The sequence below is a fragment of the Paroedura picta genome, chromosome 6 (genome assembly GCF_049243985.1).
Source record: "Paroedura picta isolate Pp20150507F chromosome 6, Ppicta_v3.0, whole genome shotgun sequence".
NCBI lineage: Eukaryota > Metazoa > Chordata > Lepidosauria > Squamata > Gekkonidae > Paroedura > Paroedura picta.
The window spans coordinates 41,935,465-41,951,085 of NC_135374.1; the positions used below are offsets into that span (position 1 = coordinate 41,935,465).

Here is a 15,621-nt window from a genome sequence, read left to right on the forward strand (position 1 = left end):
ACACAGCTGCAGCAGGGAGAGTCAGACAGCTGCCCCCCTACTGCCCCCAAATTCCTCATCACCCCCCTGGATCTTTCCACTGCCTCCTGGGGGAGGGGAACCACAGACTTGGGGAACCCCTTAACTGTAACAGTTTTTCTAAAGTATATAAATTTGGGCTTATTCTTTGCTGCCTTTCACGTGGGTCCTTTGTGGTGGATTAAATCAAGCTCAGTACATCAATGGATGGCGGTAAACTCAATATAGAATCAGATATTCTTTTTTTTGTTGAGTAAAATAATTTAAACTCATGGAAGTAATGGTCTTTGGTAATGTTTAGGATTAGAATACAGAGCACAGGTAAAAATGGAGTGCAGCAATACAGCACTGACAAGGATGCTTGAGTCCAGGGACACATTTAAGACCAGCATAGTTTTACTCAAGGTATAAACTTTCCTGTGCAAGTTCACTTCTTCAGACACGTCTTTGGAGACCAACACAGCTACCCACCTGAAACTATCAGCACTGGAAAGGTGGATCCATGTTCTGCAATGTTTGTTCAAGCATTACAGCATTTGACTGGCTTATACGGGGGCAGTGGCCCTGAACTGGATGGCCCCAGCTATCCCAATCTTGTCAGATTTCAGAAGCTAAGCAAGGCCAGCCCTGGTTAGGACTTGGGTGAGAGACCATCAGCAACGTCCAACGTCCAGCATTCCATATCCTAGCGTTGCCAACTCTGAGTTGCCAGCTTTTTGGGGTGGAGCCTGGGTAGGGTGGGATTTGGGAAGGGGCAGGACTTCAATACGATAGAAATCATCTTCCAAAGCTGCCATTTTCTCCAGATGAACTGACCTTTGTGGCTCGGAGATGGGAGACCTCCAGACACCACCTGGAGGCTGACAACCCAATGCAATGGAGCAGCAAGCAATGACAAACCACTGTCTTTTGCCTTGAACACCCTGTGGGGTTGCCATACATCATCTATGACTTGATGGCACTTCCCATCCCGTTTGGGGGTGGACTGGGGGTGCTAAAATGGCCTGGGAGTGAGCTGAACAGAGTCATCCCGACAGGAGCTGCTTGACTCGGACTCTGTGAGTCACCGGGGTTCCTAATTTGGGGAAGGTGCTTCTCCTCCTCTTTGTGGCAGAACTGTCATTTGCTGCCCTTAGGAGATGATGTTGTCTATCTCCATGCAGTGAGAAGATAATCTGCTTGTTTTTTGCAGGTTAAGCAGAGGAGGCAGCCACGCAGGCCTTTTCATGGCCAGCTGGTAAATCTGTCAGTGATAATGATGGTCAACACCTGCTGCTGCAAAGCCTCTCCTCCTATTTTGCCTCACTGGGGCACTTTGTATTAGTTAGTATGCGAACAAGTGCCTTGAACGGGGTTGCTGTTTTTGTTGTTCTGATTGGCAGATTGTGCTGCATGGAGGCACTGCTATCATGCAGTAATAATGTCTCAGTGCACATATAGAGTGTCTTTGGCTAGTGGGAGCAGTCACTTCACTTGGCAGGGAGTTACCTATATTTTGGGAGGCACCCAACATCTACCATGGGAGAGACTGAAAATACTCCATTATTCCTTGTTCGGGAGCTATTTTTGCAGCATGGCAGATTTTTCACGATAGCTTGTATTTCCCCCCATCTACAAGTCTCCCCGCCCCCCTGTTTGGCTTGAATATCGTATCACACAGTTTCTAAGCCTCTTAAATTGTAATTTGTGAGGGAGGTAAATATGATTCTAGTTGTGGGCAACATCAGGGAATGGGCCTCAGCTGCCACTACAGAGCACACTCTATTGTGAGTGTGTTTGATACCATTTGGAGGTAAAATCTGACAGGAGGCTTTTTCTAACACTACACTGGCCAGGTCTCCCCACTGGGGCTTGGTGACCAGTGGCCTCCCGGGACACCAACATAATGGGAAATTGAAAGGGCCAGTCGACCCTTGGGCTTGTGTGGAACAGCATTTGTTATGAACTTACGTGACAAAGCTGTGGGAAACCCCTTTGTTTGTACTTTTTGCAACACCAGAAACTGAAAACAGCTGACTTTCCCCCATCCCCTAAGTGTGACTGAATGTTTTTGCTGAACTAAAATCCTGTTTGAGAAATGAGTAAATTCAGAATGGCTTTGGTGCCTTATGAGTAGTTCAGGTCTTTCCTCATGACTTTCAGAAAGGCACGTGACTGCCTGCTGTCGGGTCTCTTTAAAATACATAAGAAGTGATGGCTGGAAAGAACCTTTCTTGTTTTAGGTTTTGCAAGCCAGCAAAAATGTGCATCCATTAATCTACTTGTATTGTGCCCTACCCAGTCTCCAGGTTGGATCTGGAGATCTCCTGGAATTACAGCTGGCAGATCAGTTCCCTTGGAGAAAATGGCTGCATTAGAGGGTGGATTGTATGGCGTCACTCTCTGGCTGAGGTCCCTCCCCTCCCTAAACTCTGTCTTCTTCAGGTGCCACTTCCAAATTTCAGAGATGATAACCATATGTACAAGTAAAGCTGCTTAATGTACCTTCTTGAGCATGCTGTAGCAAAAATTGTGGTAATACAAGACTGGTACTTTCCTTTTGAACTCTTTAATTCCCCCCCCCTTTCCATGTCTAGTTGCTCAAACACAGCCTAGCACCAAGCCCTTATTATTTGGTTGTAAAAAGGCAGCACAAAAATGACAAACACTTGATGGAAGATTGAACGTTGTACTTCATTTGCGTCAAATGAAATCCTGGCATTGAAATAGAGCACAGGAAATCTTGCACTGAATGAAACAGGGAGAGAGAAAAATCAGACTAAACTGAGGAAGCTGAAGATGCACAGGGGAAAAGAGTTGCAAGTCATTAAAGGTGGTCTTTATGCTGATGTCAGAAGCAAAGATCCATTTTACTCTGGCTAGCTCAGAGTAGCTCAAATTGAGGTTAGTTATATTCAGCAATGCACTTTGAAAGCTGCTTGTACTGATGTCAACTATCTAAGCATATCTCTTGGTTCCACCATGAACTACAAAATGGGTTGTGAGTTAAGTGTGCTGAAAGCCCTTGTAACCTAAGCATGTCATATAATTTTTATTGTTGGGAAAGTTATGACTGCAATGTTTGGTTGAAAGAAATTCAAAATTAAATCTCTGCACAATGCCAGCTGTTTAGTATATTGCAATAGTTCAAGACATTACTTTTGATTACTTAATTAAATGGGTAAAATCAAGATAAATTGAGAGGTACATTTCTACTGCTGGGGGCTATTATTTAAAATTGAACTGGACATTCATCAAGGTCCAAACACCTGTCTTTGTGTACATTCAGGTTTAATTGGAGAAATTATTTTGATAGTTCAAAAATAACTGTTGTACTATTATTAGCAAGCATTGTCCTTTGGTTGAAGAAATGGATTCTGTGCCTTCAAGATATGTACTCGTAGAACAATATTCACAGTGGATCTAGAACTAGGCAGCTGGCCCATCACTCAGTGGTTAAGCACCTGCTTGGCATGCAGAAGGGCTTAAATTCATTTCCTGGTATGACCAGTTAAAGGATCCAATGCAGAAAGTGTTGAGAGAGATCTTTCCCTTTCCAAGATCCTGGAGGACAGCAGAGAAGATACTGGCACCACAGCAGTGGGCTCCCTCAGTATAAGATGGCTTCCTATGTTTGGAGAGCCACTTTCCTGCAGACTAGGCACATGGGGGTCAGCATTCTTTAAAAGCTCGACTTTATTCTCCTTAAAGAAGGCTAGTCCAATATTTTTTCAGACCTCCTTCTGCATTTATGTAATATACTTTCATCCTTCTACTAGCTTGAAAATTGATCCTTGTTTGATTTACAGATATCATAGCATGGAATCAATCACTTTGTTGTTGTCATTAATATTAATTTTCTTTCAGATGCTAGTATGCTGGGGCTGGCAGATCCAAAATTATGCTTCCTTCTTGATGGGATCCTCTTCATTTATGCTATAATCATCACAGCCTTTTTTGTAAAAGAGAAGGTGAGTCTTGCCTCCTCGAAATAGGAATAAGCTTATTTTCTTATGTGGAGGAAATTATGTTTATGGTACCCTTCATTTGCATACTCAGTTTGAGTCCCCCCACTCTTCTTCTTCTTCTTCTTCTTCTCCTCAACAGAAGAAGATAGACATGATCTTCAAGGAGGACTGAAAAAATCTGTTAGGTTGGAGGTGGACAGCTAGAATAATTTTAGCCAAACTTGTCCTGCCTTTACCAATTGGCAATCAATGCTAGCCAGAAATTTCCATAATAATAATAATAATAATAATAATAATAATAATAATAATAATAATAATAATAGTTGGTTATATGCCACTTTTCTCTCCCCGAAGGAGTCCCAAAGCGGCTTACATTGCACTGATAAAGCTGTTTTAAATACCATTTTCAGTCTCAGCAAGGAAGGAAGGCTATAAATAAAGGACATCCATAGTGTTTTGGTTCCTTCTTTTTGGGATTCATCAAGGTGCTCCCCCCCCCTTGACTGTGCCATGCCACCAGCTGGATGATCAGTGGAATTTAGCGATACCATTAAACATGACAGATCTATCATGTAGACATTCTCCTAGATGCAGTTAAGCCTACCAGCTGTTTTTAAAACTTCTCCTCATCCTCCTCCCTTTAACCGCATTCTTTTCTGTGGCCATTAGCAGGGGATAATGCGAATTTCCATGCTGAGAGAAGATAATCTCCTATTTTCTACAGGTTAAGCCATAATTAAAAACATAGGAGGCAACCAGGCAGGCCTTTTTTTTTTTGAGGCCAGTTGGCAAACCTGGATGCAAGTCTTCTAAAACACAGGGGAGCTCTTTAAGCTAGCAAAGAAGAGGTTGCTTCCTCTTGCTTCTAGCTCTGTGTTCTTGTTTCCCCCCTGGATTAATTGTAATTTTCATTCTCTGTGGCAATAAGGTTGACATTTTCTCTCAGTGGCATTAAATACAATAGAAGAAAGTGGGAAAGACACAAATATAAACGGGTGATTGTACAAATCAGCTAGAAAGGGGCACGTGTGCCATTATCAATCCTGCCTGCAGATGAAAGGGGCGGATTTTAAGAACGGGAGTCTTGCCGGAGAAGAAAAACCACGTCCACGCACTCCCTGAGAGACGTTGATCCTGACTGCAGGAGCCACAGGCTCAGCCTCATGTCAAGCCCAGGCCGTGATCATTAAGGAGGGAACGGCGAGACCCTCGTGAAAGGAGTTAGGAGTGAGCAAATTGGCAACCAGCTGCTTGCTCCCAGCCACAGATGCTTCTGTACTGGTCAACTGGAAATCAAAGTCCATTCTTTCTACCTCAAAGTAGAAAGCCACATGGAAGACCTGAAGGCGAATTCAAACACTGACAGCAGCTATTCATGGTCCTCCTCAGGTTACTATCCCTTCAAACAGAGTCATGCATTAGAAAGCAGGATCTCTACTATTTTCACCTTGTCTTAGTGATTAGCTCATCTACTAAACTGAAGATTGAGAAAAATTCTGTGTTGCAGGTAGAGCAGATTTTCTCCTGTTCCCAGCCTTCTCTCATTGGCAGGCTTTTTGATCTTGAAATCTTTTAAATTTGGATACTGATAACAAATGACTCTGTGAGCCATGTTTAATGGGAAAATGGGGTCTCTCTTTTGATTAATCATGCTCAGGTGGATCCCATTGTTGTCCCCCAAAGGGAGAATTGCTCAAACATTGGGACAGGGATTTAAGAATGAAGCGCAGAATCTTCTTAGCATAATTGATGACTATTTATAAAATCAAGGGTTATCTGATTTCTTCCAACAAAAAGGTTTCAATGAAGATCTTTCAAGCTTAACTATGGGCCTTATTTAATGGGATGTTTTAACACCTGGAAGTAGATACTCATATGTCTGTCACTCTACTAAATCTTTGGCAAGGATATAAGACCTCCAAAACTTGCTGTTGGCATGCAACAGGAAGTGCCGCCATCTCTCCATGCTCTGCCACTGTGCGAGACATCCTGTACCCCACCTGGCTACTTCCACGGGGATGCTCTGTTGGGAGAGTGTTACAGTATGTGATCAGATCATGCAGAAAGGGGGAAAAGATGATCCAGGAAATCACTGGCCAGGAAATCATTGGAAATATTTTAGAACAGATTATTAAGGGATGTGTTTGGGACCATTTGGAGAGATATCGTGAGATATGAGCTGTGCCTCATTACTATTAGGTGGTCTAAGGCTTGGCTGATAGATTGTACACAGAGGTTGATTGTTACTAGTTCCCCATCCACCTGGAGGGAAGTAACAAGTGAGCTGCTCCAGGGTTCTGGGCCCAGTGCTCTTTAACATATTTATAAATGATTTAGATGAGGGAATGCAGAATGTGCTCATCAAGTTTGTGGATGATACAAAACTGGGAGGGGTAGTTCATACCATAGAGAATAAAAATAAGATATAGGTAGTCTTCAACATGATGGGTGATTGAGCCCAGGCAAATAAATGAAGTCTAGTAAGGACAAGTGTACAGTTGAGTATAAAAATCAGCTATTACAAATATTGCATGGATGAACCCTGGCTGGGAAGTATCACCCATGTAAAGAACTGAGGGTTCTAGTGGACCATAAGCCATAACACTGCCAGCAGTGTGATAAGGCAGTAAAAAAGACTAATGTCATTTTAGGCTGCATTAATAGAATTGCATGTCAAAGTCATACAAGGTATTGGTGTTGCTGTGCATTGTCATGGTTAGGTCTCACCTGAAATATTGTGTTCCATTTTGGGCACAACTGTTTAGGAAGGACATAGATAAGTCAGAACAAGTCCAATAAAACTGGTGAGAAGCTTGGAGACCATGTCCTATGAGGAGCGGTTGAAAGAGTTCGGAATCTCTGCATTGGAGAAGAGATACTTGTGATGTGATATGATTGCCACTTTCCAGTACCTAAAGGGAAGCCATGTGGAGGATGGGACAGATATGTTTTCTGTCATATTGTACCACAGTATATAGGCTAATGGATATAAACTACACAAAAGGAAATTTTGTTTCAACTGGAGGTGTGTTTGATACTGAATCAGCCTTCCTCATGAATTGAAAGATTCTTCGTCATAGGAGGGGAAGTTTTTAAGTATTGACTGGATATATGCTTATCAGGTTATTATAACTGTAGTTCCTGCATTGGCAGGGGTTTGGACTAGATTACCATAATGGTTCCTTCCAACTCAGAGATTACGCAAATAAGTGTTTTGTTTTCTGTCAGGTCCACAAAAGGGGTATCATGATCAATGAATCAAACGGATTTGTACTTGTAGTTTTACAGGAATACCAAGGGTAACTCTGTCATTAAGCAAGGTGAAATGGCCCCCTCAAGGAAGTATTTGGGTACCATTACAAAAGAAACAAGCCACAATTTTATTTAACATTTTTTAATCTTTTTATCACAGTGGGAGGCCTGACTGGTATTTCCTACTTTAGTTACCAAAATGTCTGCTTGCCTCTGGGAATGGCCGCAGTCTTTGAAATAAATGGAGAAGCAGTTCCTTAGACCAGTATTGTTTAATAACTTAGAATATAATAGCAGTTCAATGTTTCTTTGACATAAAATTTCAGAGCAAGGATGGAGAGACCAAGTACTTCCCTGCTTACCATCACTTCACAGTTACAAAGAGAGTGAAGTGATGGTAAGCAGGGAAGTACTTGGTCTCTCCATCCTGATGCATAGACAGTAGCTACATACAGTGGGAAGGTGTGGATTTGTCTCCTACAACTTTGATAAAAACTCTAGAGCCTTACTATAAATGAGCCCGTGTATTCATAATTATGGGATGACATGAAAAGGCTAGGCTTTCCTACAGTGATCTTTCGAGGCCTTGAACCTCTGTGGAGCCAGAGATGCCAGAAACAAGAAATGGCCCTTCATTAGCAGGCCACACCAGTGACCCTGTGTCCCCTTCATTAATCTATGCCCCTTAGGGTGAGAAGGCACCAAATGCCAGTTCATTAGCAGCCTAAGCATGAGTGTGGAACTCACTGAACTCCATTACATATAATGTATGCAAAACTAGGAAAAAAGGAATGGAAAGAATAGACGTTTTATGATGCCCATCTCTAATGCTGAATTTTGAACAGCCCACTTCTTGTGCACCTTCCATTCATGTATTTCACTAGCATACTTTATGTTGGTTCTATAAGGGGATTGAGGATATTTTTAGTAACACACTAAAAATATCCTCAATCCCCTTATAGACATATCCTCTTATAGACATAAAATAATCCCCTTATAGACATAAAAATATCCTCAATCCCCTTTTGACAAGGGCAGAATCTGCATTTACTTTGTTTATTCCATTGTCAATTCTGTTGAATCCAGATCGCTTTGAACTCGGGTCTTCCTCTTCCCCACCCCCCTCCCCATTGAAACAGGAAAGTGTTCTGTACGTGGTTAGGGAGGCTCAGAAGAGGGAGGGGGGAGTCAAGCCTCTTTCTTTCTTTTCTTGAAGTGGGGGGGGGGAGCCCAGCAAGGAGCCTCTTTCTTTTCTTGGAGGGGGGCGGAGGATCCAAAAAGGCAAGGAGAAAAAATCCAGGACTGACAGAAGTTGAGAGAAATTAGGGGCTTCTCCTTTAAGGCAAGCTTGTCACATGAGCAGGTGTGGCCTATCAGAGGTTCTTTACCACTGAGCTTGCTTTCCCAATCCCAATTTGAAAAATATTGAGGGTTAAAAACACTCTAAGATATCGCACAATAAAGGTAGGGTCACTCTGGATCAATCCTTCTTGCTGCAGAAGGAAAATTTAAATCGCCCAAAATCCAAACGAAAATCGCATTCTGTGTAGACGGCAGGGACTGATTCGACCTGGGATTGGAATAAAGGCTCCGTGCAGTTTACACCAAGGACTGGCATGGGAAACAAATTAAGAATGGGATGCTCACCTGAGTAAAAATTGTATTGTGCTTCGTGAAGACCCAGCCAGTAACCTCGCCATTTGATAAATGATTATCAGACATTACCCTCATTTTAAGGATTGGCTGCAGTTCTGGGGAAAAGAAACTTGTTCATCAAATGCCTGGCCTATGTATGTATGTATGTACTCTATTCAATAATCATTTTTTTGTTTTTCCAGTTAAGCAAAAGCTCTCCTGAACCCTCACAAACTCAGGACCCTGGTGATGTGTACAATGTAAGTGGCTAGCTTCTTATGTCTCTTAATTTATGTTTGAAAATGAAGACAAATGACAAGATGAAGCGTGAACTGAGGGGATTTGTGGGGCCTCAGAGTCTAGCAACCTTTGTGAGCATGTGCAGCATCGGGGACCACCAGGAAATCAGCCCTCTCACCATATGGCCTTTGCCATGAATGAACAGCCAGTCCATTGGTTGCATAGCTTTGTACGTCTTGGGTAAAGTAGACCTCACATCAGCATCTGACATGGTGGATCATGAACTATTAGCTCACCACCTCACTGATGTGGGGATACAGAGGTCAGCCTTGCAATGGGTTGTCTCCATTCTCCAAGGTCGGGGACAAAGATTAGTCATCGGGGAGGAGCAGTTGCACCACAGCAAAGAGGGGAGACGTGTTGGAGGAGTGAAAACTGAGAGGGAGGAAAAGTCAGTTTGGTCACTGGAAAACGTAATCTTTGCCTAGGGAGGACAGCATATCCTGACTTGCACAATTTTAAGATGGTCAGTTGGCATAGCATACACATCTCCAGCACTGGCAGTATCCTGCATTAATTTAACCTGCTTTAGAGCTATCAGGGGGCAATGAATTTGCACGCAAGTGGATTCAAAGAATAAAGCTTAGTATCTTCCAGGGCTACTTCTGCAGGATGTGGGCTATGCACTCAATGTTGGTCTCAGTTCACGCTCAAGGCACAGTTCTGGTCAGCCTATGAGAAATTCTTTTTAGTCTCCTCCTGCCCAATGTGTTTAAATTTCAGAAATTGTCTCAGGGACGCAGAGATGAGTATGATATGCTAGGAGCCAAGAGAGACACTGATGTCGAAGTGGGAGGGAGAAACCAGGTAAGTCTGCCTTCCATTGCATCCTTTTCATGTTTATATTTTATTTTTTCTGTTCTGCTGCATCTTGTGCTGAAATATATCAGGCGGGCCCTTGGACATGAAAGCTGAGCTTTGCTGAAAGCTACAGCTGGGGTTACTATTGACCTCTCCCAAAAAGCTTATGTTGATCCTATGGAAGGCTGAGAAGTTTGTGTGCAAATACAGGCTTTTAAATAATAAGCCCACTCCCAAAATGTCATGTGTGACTATTGTACAGCAGTTCCCCCATTGTCTACTGCATTCCCTAGGAATCCTTTGAAATGGTTTGCTTGACCTATCCCTGCTTTGTTTTTCAGCACAGAAGAAAGAATCCTCATGACAGAGTTTACTCTGTGAGTAAAACAAGGCCCTCGTTCTGGGAGCAGAGGGTCAAAATTACATTACTTGCTGGTACAGAATGGTGCTTGCTCTGCTGCTACCTCACTGGGCACACAAAAGACAACAACAACACAACATTTTCTCCCATTCCTTTCCATTTTAAAATCACCTTCACATTTATTGTACACTAGGTATCCAAAAGAACCAAATCAGTGCTGTTATAGCTCAACACCCTTTTCCTTCACAAGCATATATTAAAACTTTGTCACAGTTTGTTTTTGACACTTTCTCTGTGATCCTGTTGTTGCCAAATACTCCTCACAAGGAGGTATTTCACACGCCATCTGATTTTGCTATTGGTGTTAATGCTGCATGAGCCAACCCGCCTTGTTTTACAATGCCGGCGTAACCCTCTTGATCTTCTTATCGCTTTTTCATTCCTCCATTTGCCCCCCCCCCAAGTGTTGTATCTGCTCATACCCACTTAGTGATTGTTTTGAAAAAATGTCATGATTCTGCTGCAGTAAAGAGACCCCATGACATGAATCCCAATTACTTCTCTTAACAAAGTCAAAGGGCAGTCCCATGTTAAGGTCACTCTTTCCCTTCCTGCCACCTTCTCTTACTGGATTATTCCCTAGTTGTATGGGATGGGAGAAGCTCCCCCCCACTACAGTCTTGCCATGTAACTAGAAGAGAAGGATGCTAGTGTGCTTCTAAAAACAGCAGACAACCGATTTGTTTTTACTGACTTTTATTCTGCTTTCTGTTTTTCCATGGGCAGTCTCTGCAGAGGGATAAAATGGGTGAAGCATACAGTGAAATTGGAAAGAAAGGGGAGGTAAGTGTTGCTTCCTGCCACTCCATGGCTCTGGATACCATAGCGCAGGGGTAGTCAACCTGTGGTCCTCCAGATGTTCATGGACTACAATTCCCATGAGCCCCTGCCAGCAAACACTGGCAGGGGCTCATGGGAATTGTGATCCATGAACATCTGGAGGACCACAGGTTGACTACCCCTGCCACAGCGGACATCACAGAGTTCTCCATACCACTAAGTCACACTCCTGTTTTATTATTTACTGATCCATCAATTGTTGTGTCAGAGGGTGTGGCATCTACCTAGCAGAGCCAGAGTGCATTCTGAAGAAAGGGCCCTACTGGAGGCAGCTCAACAAAAACCAGCAAGGGAGAGGAAGAACTGCTTGGGGTAGATCAGGGCCTCTTATGCATGGAGGAAAAGTTGGTGATACCTTGCTTGATATATTGTTGTTTTTCACACCTCTGCATGGGGTACCAAATTTCCAGCATAGACTGGTTATATCTCTGCATGCTCAAACCCGTTTTCAGTCTTTTCTGTGTCTCTTCATCGTGGTTTCTGAAACTTGTGCAGCCCTATTAATCTTGGGTTTCTCTTTACTCAGAGGCGTCGAGGCAAAGGGAATGATGCTGTTTACCAGGTAAGGAGTGCTACTGAAGGGCAGGGTTTTAATCCAGCTGAAGTGAGCTGCAAACAAACTATATTCCATAGGAGTCTCATACCCATTTGAACCATTTATACAAAGGACTCTGTGTGGGGTGGGATGTTATTGATGGTTGAGCGTCCCTTGGCTTTAATGAAAAGTAGCTTGCCAACTGCATGTAACCTTTGCAAATACTCAAAAAGCTGTTTTAAAATGGTGCTCTTTCTTTAGGTACGGGACATAATGAAGTCTTGCACTGGGGAAGCGTTTAGGGCAATTTACATTTCTACATGTATTTCTCCGGGATTGTATATGCACCTTGTGCTTCCTCTGTGACTAAACTGTCCTGATCAGGCACAGCCTTCTTGTAATAAGCTTATACTATGTCTTCTGTCTACCAGGGACTCAGCTCAGCAACCAAGGACACCTATGATGCCCTTCAAATGCAGCCAATGCCCTCTTACTAGCCACAGCAGGATCCAACAAGACATAGAAGCCGAGGCAGAGGTCTGGAATACTCTCCATTCAAGATAATTCAACGCAGGGAACTGTTGCCTGGTAGAATCCTGCCGTTAACAAGAGAGCACCCCCCTCCTAATCAGCTTCAAATTACAGCTATTGAAATTTACTTATTTAAGAGACTGGAAATGCACACTTGCTCAGTTAAATGCAAAGGGCAAAATATGGGATTTATATTTTTTATCTGTAAAGTTTTTTTTTAAGACTCCATAAATAGTGTTAGTCTGTCTGTAGCAGTAAAAGAGCAGGAGTCCAGCAGCACCTGACAGAGTAACACAATTTGTGGTAGGGCATGACCTTTGGTGAGCCACTGCTCACATGCTGTTAGTCTTCAAGGTGCTGCTGGACTCTTGCTCTTTTCTATTTACTTCTAGTTTGGAGGTTCTGTAGTTATATAGCCAATGTTTAGAACACCTTCAAGCTGTCTATTTCATAAATGCAGGCTTAGCATTTTTGCAGCATGTTTAATTTGTGCAGGGAAGTGGCTAGGTTTTTCATTTGTACAAGTTGCGTTATAGTAATGCACCACTACTGCCTTTAAAAAAGTGTTACAGACGAGCCTAGCCAATGTATGAAATCAAAGCTGAACTTGCTTCAACCTGAATTAATTCAAAGGCAGGTGATTTTATGAAGAGTTCTTGAAATGTGTCTTTTTTCTATTTATTTATTTTTTTAGTCAGAGGACTTTCCCCCATAGAGCTTGAGACGTAACAGCTAAAGGACAGGGAGGGTATCAAACATAAACCTTTGAATAGAGCACATACACTGAATTAGATAAATGGAATCAACTGAACTATCATGCGGAGACATCAGAGGAAGGTGGCTTCATGCTATACAACAGTTTTCTGCATACTTCCGGGGTGGCTGAGGCAACATCGAACAGGTTTCCTTTACTACCCTGGGCTCTGGGATGGTTTTAGATTTTCTATGCAGGATCAAAGCCAAAAATTAAATGCACAAAATATTATAAAATACTGAAATCAGATTGTAATCCTGGACACAGTTCCTCTAGTAAACCTGCTGAATTTGGAGGGACTTCTAAGTGAACTTGCCTGGGATCACTTAGAATGATAGGATCACGTGAATAAAAAGGACCTGCACCACATGTAACTTACAGGCCGCTGTAGACAGGTTTCCATAGCTAAGAGAATGGGTCATAGTATCATACTCTGGTTCCAACCACAGTCTTCTCCCTGCTCAGCATAAAAGGCCTTGTGTGTAGATCAAGTATTATATTTCCACTAGTGGCAGCATTTAGCTCTACCTTGACTGTCAAGCAATATTTGCAGCTGTTTAGCAGACTATGGATGAGACATACCTTGGTTCATATTAAGCCCAGTGAGTTAATATTGATGGCAATGTCACATTTAACTGTGTTATTGCTGATGTGTGTGGAATTTGCATAGGATCTAGTGCTCAAACTCCTAGTGACAGACATCTAGACGGCTCTTTCTGCATCAGCTTCTGCATCTCCCAAATATTGGGCTACATACAGCTCTCTGGGAGATCCTTGGAAGAAAAATGTCTGCTGGGAGATGGTGGGATTCTGAATGCTTCTCCCATGTTCCTGTTGTGAGAACTGTATTCCAGCTGTACTTATTCATCTGTTGTCCTGACCAGTTAATAGTTCCATCAAAGCTACATATAGGGTCTTAAGTTTCTTTCTGTATGGCAGATTTAATCAGCGCAAAATGGATTCTCAAGAGAGCCAGTTTGGTGTAGTGGTTAGGAGTGCGGACTTCTAATCTGTCATGCTGGGTTCGATTCTGCACTCCCCCACATACAGCCATCTGGGTGACCTTGGGCTCGCCAAAGCACTGATAAAGCTGTTCTGACTGAGCAGTGATATCAGGGTTCTCTCAATCTCACCCACCTTACAGGGTGTCTGTTGTGGGGAGAGGAATGGGAAGGTGGCTGTAAGCTGCTTTGAGCCTCCTTCAGGTAGAGAAAAGTGGCATATAAGAACCAACTCTTCTTCTTCTACAAGGTTATTCTAGCCACAGACATGAGTGTCACTGTGTTACATTCTGCATAGATTAATTCAGCCTTTGTTATTGCTCCTGGAAAGAACTGTCCTGCTCAAAATGGTGCTTCCTGTTTCTACATGATGAACGAGTCTCTTCTTGGGTTAGCTGGGTGCTGTATATAATGGAGTCAGCCAAATGAACAGCAGAAGCTTGAGCAAATCTGATCATTTAAAAATGTGTTTGATCACACTGGGTAACTAAGTCTTTAGCTAAAACAAAGATGTTTGTTTAGTCTTTGGATAATTGAAAACACATTCAATGTATTTTAAATAAACATACCTTTAAGTATACTTTTTTTTTCTTTTGGCATTATTCCAAAGCAGCTTGAATTCTCTATGGTTCCTACAGTTTTAGTTTAATAGAAATCAAAAATAGACTATAAATGCAATTTAGTGCTTTGGGGAAGGGCAATGACCAGGATAATGTGAGGATTTACATAGAACAAGTAGATTTTGAACTCTTATAACATGGGTCTGGTGGGTAGGCTGTTCTACAACAGTAATGCTCCAACTACAGGACAGGCCCTGGGTGCAGGACATGTACATATGCAGGACAGCATATTAAGATGGTCCAAGGACCAAAATCATGCAGAGTGAAGAACTAGAGGTGGTGCTTCAGTGTTGGATGAGAACAGACTCTTCTCAGTGTCTTGCAACCAAAGTGGCTCCATGAGGATTCTATTTATTGACCTGCCAGAAAGAGATGGCTGCTGGTAGCTTATGAAGCTGGGTGTGTAGGAGGTTAGTGGGGTAGGGTCTCTATTCAAAACGTTTTTGGACTCATTGTGTGACAGTCTGAACAGACATGCAGGTTGTTTATTTTGCTTTAATTCATGCTTTGTTTTTTAACAACAACAATACCATATAGTTATTTTATTTTAAACGCCTCATTAATTTTACATCAGTGCCATCTCATGTCTAAAAACTGAAAAGAAGTAGTAGAGAAATGAAAAAATGTCTCTGGCGTGGAGAGAAGAGCTGTTTTTTTAAAAAAATATAACCTGCTTTTCACAGGACTCCCTAAGCAGCTTACAAACTCCTTTCTCTTCTTCTCCCCACAACAGACACCCTGAGAAGTAGGTGGAGCTGAGAAAGCTCTGAGAGAACTGCTCTGTTAGAACAGCTATAAAAAAGCTATGACTAGCCCAAGGCTGCATGTGGAGGAGTGGGAATCTAAACTGGTTCTCCATTTTAGAAGCCACCGCTCTTTAACCATTGCTCCATGCTGCCTCTCAAGACAAGAACACAGGAATAGTACGTTATTCAGGAAAGGTAGTTATTAGGTTATTCTATTTTG

The 15,621-nt window shown here is 42.5% G+C and overlaps 1 protein-coding gene across 1 annotated transcript in view; it reads left to right on the forward strand.

The window, feature by feature from the left end:
• Positions 1–14,615, forward strand: part of CD247 (CD247 molecule) — a 47,359-nt gene extending 32,744 nt beyond the window's left edge. Inside the window, exons 2-8 of the mRNA XM_077342254.1 lie at positions 3,865–3,968; positions 9,056–9,112; positions 9,876–9,959; positions 10,295–10,330; positions 11,101–11,157; positions 11,741–11,776; positions 12,181–14,615. Coding sequence (XP_077198369.1) covers positions 3,865–3,968; positions 9,056–9,112; positions 9,876–9,959; positions 10,295–10,330; positions 11,101–11,157; positions 11,741–11,776; positions 12,181–12,246 — 440 coding nt within the window. The 3' untranslated portion in view covers positions 12,247–14,615. The remainder of the gene's footprint in view (positions 1–3,864; positions 3,969–9,055; positions 9,113–9,875; positions 9,960–10,294; positions 10,331–11,100; positions 11,158–11,740; positions 11,777–12,180) is intronic.
• The last annotated feature ends 1,006 nt before the right edge of the window (positions 14,616–15,621 follow it).